Source organism: Euwallacea fornicatus, chromosome 1, assembly GCF_040115645.1.
Source record: "Euwallacea fornicatus isolate EFF26 chromosome 1, ASM4011564v1, whole genome shotgun sequence".
In the NCBI taxonomy this organism is placed as follows: domain Eukaryota; kingdom Metazoa; phylum Arthropoda; class Insecta; order Coleoptera; family Curculionidae; genus Euwallacea; species Euwallacea fornicatus.
Genome location: NC_089541.1, coordinates 3,556,065 through 3,563,035, shown reverse-complemented (window position 1 = coordinate 3,563,035; position 6,971 = coordinate 3,556,065). Strand labels below are relative to the sequence as shown.

Sequence of the window (6,971 nt, the reverse complement as noted above, 5' to 3'; positions counted from 1 at the left end):
CAACTCTGACTATGCTGTTTACAGAGAAAAATAAAGAGTTCTCTACCAGGTAATGAAATCAACCTAAATTACTAATGCTTACTAATTCCATCAGCTGAACCGCAAAAGGCATTATTTTATACCTCAATCCTCTTAAAGAATTTCCATAAAAATTAAGTCAGAAAGCGATCCACGATCCAGGTTGAAACAAATCCGCTTACGATTGCTACGCGACCCGTCATCGTCCCTGAATAGATATGGTGTGTGGAGAACTTTTGTTATATACTTTTTTTGATTAATTATCCAAAGAAAAGTGGAAAACGGTGTAATTCTGCTTCATGTTGTAATATGCTCAGATATTTTCAGAAATAAAAAAGATTCGTGAAGTGGTCTCAGCTAGAGCTTATAATATATGGGGTAAGAAATTGTATAGGTCAAATGAGCCGTTACGAAAGGTGGCTTTAGAGCGTGGATATTTTATTGTCTCAATGGAATAGCTGAAAAGTAATTCGGATAACCAAATTCAGTTCCCAGGGGAGAAAAAAGTTATTTAAATTAAGCGCCTCTGTAAAAAAATATGTAGAGAGCAATAATTTGCCCTTACGGGATAGAGGGAATTCAAGACAATTTTATTGCCTCAAAAAGTGTTTAGTAAATAAAAGTCGATATTTCAAGACAATATTAATAAAATTTATTACTATAACAATTATAGAAGTTTCACAATTTGTATTTGAATATATCTTATGAATTTAATGTTAGCAACACGCTCTACCATCCATCGTTGCCAGTTTGTAACACCTTGATTTGGAACAATGTTTTATCGTTCACAAGTTAAACATTTGATAGACAGGAACAACGACTTGCTAACAGTTGATTTCTCTCATTTACAAAATAGAATAAACTGAGAAGTGTAAACGTTTACATTAATTTTTTTGTTTAAATAATAGAGGTTTGTACAAAATGAAACAGTTAATTCCAATATAAGCTGTTGTCTACGCACATTGGTTCAAAACACTGAGAATATAACAGTAAGTTTACTTAACATTAACTAACACGTGTGCAGTAAATTGCCATAAAAGTTATTCTTTTTCTGTTAGCAAATTGAAGCAATGGGTGACGACGCCTCTGAAGATGGGTTCAATTCGTGTGAATGCATATGGAACCATGAAATGGCAATGAGACGCCTGCTGAATGTTGTAGGTGGTAGTTACGGTTCCCAATAAACTTAACACCAGATGAAATGGGACAGCCAAAAACTTGCTTGCCTTCGACATTCCTTTGGCGACATTAGATTTTCCAGCCAAAAATGGAAACCGTAATTTGTGGTCTCTGTCATGCAAACAAAAGTTCAGTAATTAAAAAATAACAATATCTGATATCATATCTTTCTCATTTATTGAGAAACTGCATGCAGGTAATTTGTTAACATACAAAAGAGTATCTGTTATATTTGATCCAAAAAATTATTGTTAATAGTGAGCATCTTCTTTGTGCAAATAATACCCAGCATTTTCAATATTAAAAATTAAGGGGTGCCTCATTTCACAAATTTACACCAGGAATTGTAAAATAAATATCCAACACCAATGATGCACAGACCAAGGATTGCATTATTCATTGTTAGTTGAAAATCGACTATCAGCAAAGAAATGGCGACATTAATCTAATGAAAATTATTCACTCTCATATCATCTAGCGCTTAGTTTACATCCTACTTGTAAGTTTCAGGAAAAAGAGTTAGCATAATTGCATTTTGGTATCAGTTCAAGGCCTGTGTTATCATTGTTTTTGACTTTAATTTTCATTTACCACTTGCAATAGGAATAACACACACAGGAATAATAGAAAGCCTCAGCAAATTGTTGTGTTTATGGAATACCTCCAACTTTTTCTTAATATTTTATTCGGCTTAAACCTCATCTTCACACAATATTTTGAACTTGGTTATCAGTGTACATTACCGTGCTTGATTTATGAAATAACATATGTTCCATTTAGCATCAAACCGGCCTATATACTCTTAAAATACATTTGTTAACATAGCAAATTTCTATGTTTACAATGTGTTTTTAAATTCAAGCTTTTTTAAATAGAATATGCTTGATATTCCAAGCAAACAGCTCACGCCAATAATTTGTTTGCTAATAATGTTTTACAAATGAAATTTTCAAGCTACATTTACCATCCAAAACTACATTAATTGCTGTCATGGCTAACTTAATGGAACTACCAATCTAGCCAGGTATTATTACACTAATTTTAGAATTTTACATTGGACACTGTATATTTGTCATTAGTTAAATTCTAGACGTCCTTCTGCATCCAATCATGTGTCACTGATCAATTTTTAATGCAAGCAGACAACTTTTACAAATAGTGTAAAATTGTAGAGTTTTACAGCAATTACGTTTATTCTTACATTGCATGCATGTTCTATAAATTGTCTCTGAACTTATCCCACATATTTTTTTAGCTCAGAAACTCCCAAAACCTGTGCACAGATACAGAATGTTTTGAACCAGGTAAGCCACAGTAATAGCTATTTATGTTTCTTGTTGCAAGTTTTGAAAGGTGTATTATTTTGTGTAATCGGAAAACTTCTATAACGGAATGCGAGCTGTATAAAATAGGTGGTTTCCAACGTGTTTAATAAATTTTTTCTTCTTTCGACTTTAATATACATATATTATAATCATACAGAATAAAAATATATTGTTTTGCTATTTACACCCAATTATGAAAAGTGCAACTTTCTGCAAATGTCATTGCAACTTTTCCGTTATTGTTCAGTTATAAAAAATAAACCGTTTCGAAATTTTAAACTTTCGAGAAACGTCACTTTCATAAGAATATAAAAATTTGGAGTAATAATAAGTGATTTCTATAGAATAAAAAAAAACTTCTAAACCAACTCAAATATTAATATTTTTCTAGTGATATTCATTACAATTTCAGGAGTAAATCCATCAGATGAAGCAACTCAACCTGAAAATTTGTATTTGTTAACATTTCTGATCGGAATTGCATTTCTTTTCTTTTTCTTCCGTCCACGCCCACAACGAATTGAGCCCTTTGAAAAGCCTTCTAGTGGAAATTCAAATAACCCACCTCCGTCGGCACCTCCAGCAATTTAATCCTGATTATTTCATGTAAATTGTATTCTATCTGTATATTGTTTTCAAAGTATTGTTTCCAAAAATTAGTATATGTCAGTCTTTCACAACTGTTGACGCTTGAAAAGAGATTACATTTTTAAATATGAAGAAATTTAATATATACTTATTTTAACATAAATTTACGAGTGTTTTACTAGGGTTGCATAGCATTTGAATAAATAGCAAAACGTATTTTTAGTTTCACCAAAGTGAAATATATCATCGGTATAAATAAATGATAAAATTGCACATAAAATAAATATATTTTTTAATTTCATTTTTGTGTCAATTTATTTGTTGTAATCAACTATATTAGTTCATCAATATTGATTTTATGAAGTTTTATTCTGAACGTTCATCGCATGCTGAAAATTCCAAAACGCGCATTCCCGATATAGAATAAATGACATATCTCCTATTTTTGAAGGTCCTTTAAAGTATCCCGCACTCTACGTAATACATTAGTCATTTTCTCGTACTTCCCGGTAGAATTGGGTAAATTCTCAAAATCGATCACTGGGCTTACACCTTTCATAAAATTGTCTGCGCACGGTAATTTATTGTACAGGGAACAACTCTTTATGATGGGAGTACCAAAAATGCTGCATTTGAGACTCTCTGCGGTACTTGGGGTGCTTATTACCAATGAATTTTCCAAGGTTTCGGATACAGTTACATCTGCTGTTTCTTCAGCAGAGATTTCCGCATTTTCCATAAAATCAACTCTATTTTCTCTATCTACGCTTTCGTCTTGTAAATTTTCATTTACTTCACCACAATCCGCAGTGGACTCGTCAACATTCAAACGATTTCTATCATGGGAAGGTTGATTCCATGGTAAAGTTTCACCGGTTTTTTTTATTTCCTCTAAAAGTGTCACTTTTTGTTTCTCTAATTCCTGCAGACTTATCGCTGGGTCATTGTAGGAATCCGAACCTAAACTCGAATCCGCTTGTTTGGCCTAAAAAACAATAATTAAATCCACAACAAAATAAGATTTTATTCTTCTAAAGTTCTTTTCAAAACTCTTCAATCATATACCAACCTACCTCAATTCCATTTTGTTCCTCCACAAAATCCACCTCATTATGAGTTTCCATGTCCTGGGTTTCCTTTTGAACCATTTTGTTAAAAAAGTCGATCATGTTTTGCTTACTAAAATTATCACAGAATGGAGGTACCTGATAATATTTATATTCCTAAAACGACACATTTTAATGCAATGCAAAAAAGGTCAATAACCTTTTTAAAGTACTTTTATTTCAAAACCTAAATAAAATCAAAGACCAAGCTAATTAGCAACTTACGTCTTTGAAGTTTTTTTCGAAGGGAACATTAAATCCTGGATAATCCACGACTTTCTCTGGGTCTAATCCTTGAATTTGCTTGGTGTTCGCATTCCCAACGCTGTTACCATCAATATCAAACATGGCTAAATCTGACAACACATATTTTGCTTCTTCCAGCCATCCCGGTGGATATCCTAACATTCTCATTTGATAAACATAGGGGGGTATTTCATGTTTCTTGAGTCCCAATGCCTTTCTCAAAGTTGTAGAGATTTGACCTGGCTTCATATGAGCAAATTTTTGATCTTCTTCTAAATGGTACCTCCTAAAATTGATTCTTAATATCTCTGAAAATACATAGTTTTTCAGACACTTACGAAGATTTGTTTCTACTCTGAAACTTCTGTCTGTTAGCGTTGATTTTGGCGTGATTTTTTGGGAATGGACAATCTTTTATTGAGTGGTCTTGCTCACAGTTGAAGCACAAAGATCCTGAACTAGGTTTACTATTACTATTAGTACCTTCCCCTGGGTTTTCACCATCTATTGAAAACTTGGCATTATATTTAGTGAGCAAGGGTTTGTTGGTACCATGGGCAGGCTTTGTATCAACCACAAATAAATCAGGTACAGATTGCAATTTGTTCCGTTTCTTTTTTTTCCTTGGACTGTCATGTTTTGGAGTGGCAGGTAAAAGTTTAACCAATTCGGTTTCTGAAGAAATATATGTGAAAATTGTTTACCAATACATTTTTTGATATCAAAAATAAATTAATTTTGGAAACAGTTATTTTAATTATCACTTTTTTGACCTTTTTTGTCCTGGTCAAAAAAGGATTTTGTTCAGTGACACTGGTTAAACAGTCTAGAAATTATTTTTCTTTTTATTTTTCATTTTCCCTAAAGACATACAGAAAATAACTGCCGAAAATTGTGGAGTTTGCTCTTCTGTCAAGCTCTTTGAATTTACATGATGGTCATCAAATCAATAATCGCGGATGGAGTTATAGCCTGTTTCCAAAAAATAGAGAAAGGTGAGGTTACACAATACAACAAATTCTTTTTCATTGACAGATGAATTTACTTACCTTCTGTTTGCTCTGGTATTTTCTGTCTGTCATCTAACACAACCCACTCTTTTAAAATTACAGTGTCATCTCTAAAAACCTTAACTATCATATTGTCAACTATCGGATTCAACTCAATAAATGTTTGTATATAATTAATGAATTTCTGCTTGTAAATATCAGCTATCAATTTATCCCTGAATTTAATTGTTATTGCTGGTTCCTGATCCAGACTACCCACATCAGATTCATCATTGACTTCTCCATCTTCTAAAGTGTTAATATTTACACTTCGATTTTCATTTGAAATTGGAATTTTGAGTGACTCAGTTCCTGTATCTACTTCTTTTCCACTTAAAATAACCTTAAATTGGTTTTCATTTAGTAACAATTTTTCTGGTGAAATTGTGTTAGTTTAGTTACATCAACTGAGGAATTGCGAGATGAAATGGTACCTAGATCAATGGAATGCCCTGTCAAATCTACAATTTCAGAATTGTTGTCCTGTGATGTAGATACTTCATCAATGATAATTAGGGAATCCTCTTCACTTATTGCAGATGAATCTAAAACCCAAATACAGTTTTAATAGTTCTGATTTCCTATAAAGAAACAAGAAAAAGGCCTCTTTCCTCTAATTAAAGAAAATATATTATTATTGCTCTATTTATCTTCAGTCATTTCTCAGATATTTATTCCCAAATATTAGGTAAATATTGTAGAAAATTCCTAACTGGCCTTTTGTATGCAATATATGCACATACACATAATGATGATAGAGTTACAAGGGATGCAAGTTAAGACTATTAGACAAGGAAACTAGAGGGTTATTTATTTAATTGGTACAAAGATGATAAGAAAGTGTTTACATAGGGCCACTATCATCACAGCTTTAGTGCAGAAATAGTAGAGTTCATAAATCCCTCTTTATAAATTATAACAAATATTGGCATGAATGTTTAATTCTCAAAAGGATACTCATAATATACGCACCTTCCTCAGTCAAATTTATAACCTCAGAAGATAATTTTTCAAGCATAACAACACATTCCGAGTTTCCCAAGGACTTTTCTTTAAGTCTTGGTTCAAATACGTTATTGTCTGCCTTGTTTTCTTCTTCATTTTCCTGTGTGGTACTTGTTGACATGTCCTCATCATTTTCTCGCACTTCTGAAATATCGGATTCCACGTGAATTTTCTGAATTTTCGCATCGGGTGCCCCCACATTTAGTTCTTCTGGCTCTGAAGACGACAAGTCTTTTTCCTCAACTTCGAAAATGTCACAAACACCTGCACTTTTCCGTTTACGGCCTCTTTTCATAGATGCTGACATTTTCTACTTTTTTCTGTTTTTAAAAATATTTTAATTAATTTTAATAATTATTATTAATGCCATAAATAATAAATTAACTAAAACTATTTTGGTATCTTGACAGCAACAGTACTTTGCAGTGTCATTTATTGTTGTCATTTTCGACAGA

At 32.3% G+C, this 6,971-nt stretch overlaps 2 protein-coding genes across 3 annotated transcripts; one reads left to right on the top strand and one right to left on the bottom strand.

The window, feature by feature from the left end:
• The first annotated feature begins 846 nt into the window (after positions 1-846).
• LOC136350418 (small integral membrane protein 14) lies at positions 847-3,273 on the top strand. Its single transcript, XM_066302076.1, has 4 exons — positions 847-1,007; positions 1,077-1,175; positions 2,453-2,501; positions 2,935-3,273. Exons 2-4 carry the CDS (start codon positions 1,089-1,091, stop codon positions 3,111-3,113), a joined length of 315 nt encoding a protein of 104 aa, XP_066158173.1. The 5' UTR covers positions 847-1,007; positions 1,077-1,088; the 3' UTR covers positions 3,114-3,273.
• Positions 3,274-3,378: 105 nt separating this feature from the next.
• On the bottom strand, positions 3,379-6,946 carry LOC136350408 (zinc finger CCHC domain-containing protein 8 homolog). Of its 2 annotated transcripts, XM_066302053.1 has the most exons (7): positions 6,484-6,946; positions 5,914-6,056; positions 5,512-5,854; positions 4,801-5,137; positions 4,442-4,748; positions 4,184-4,333; positions 3,379-4,095 (listed from the first exon to the last, which is right to left on the bottom strand). In XM_066302053.1, exons 1-7 carry the CDS (start codon positions 6,821-6,823, stop codon positions 3,550-3,552), a joined length of 2,166 nt encoding a protein of 721 aa, XP_066158150.1. In that variant the 5' UTR covers positions 6,824-6,946; the 3' UTR covers positions 3,379-3,549. The 2 variants fall into 2 exon arrangements, with proteins under 2 accessions (XP_066158150.1, XP_066158160.1); XM_066302063.1 differs by lacking the exon at positions 4,184-4,333.
• Between the last annotated feature and the right edge of the window lie 25 nt (positions 6,947-6,971).

What these genes read in the sequence shown, in the direction of transcription:
- LOC136350418 (XM_066302076.1), top strand. Translation starts at nt 1,089, where the DNA reads ATGGGTGACGACGCCTCTGAAGATGGGTTCAATTCGTGTGAATGCATA. An exon ending in TGAGACGCCTGCTGAATGTT is followed by an intron (nt 1,176 to 2,452) that starts GTAGGTGGTAGT and finishes ATATTTTTTTAG; the next exon opens with CTCAGAAACTCCCAAAACCT. An exon ending in TACAGAATGTTTTGAACCAG is followed by an intron (nt 2,502 to 2,934) that starts GTAAGCCACAGT and finishes TTACAATTTCAG; the next exon opens with GAGTAAATCCATCAGATGAA.
- LOC136350408 (XM_066302053.1), bottom strand. Translation starts at nt 6,823, where the DNA reads ATGTCAGCATCTATGAAAAGAGGCCGTAAACGGAAAAGTGCAGGTGTT. An exon ending in TATAAATTTGACTGAGGAAG is followed by an intron (nt 6,057 to 6,483) that starts GTGCGTATATTA and finishes TTTGGGTTTTAG; the next exon opens with ATTCATCTGCAATAAGTGAA. An exon ending in AGGAACAAAATGGAATTGAG is followed by an intron (nt 4,096 to 4,183) that starts GTAGGTTGGTAT and finishes ATTGTTTTTTAG; the next exon opens with GCCAAACAAGCGGATTCGAG.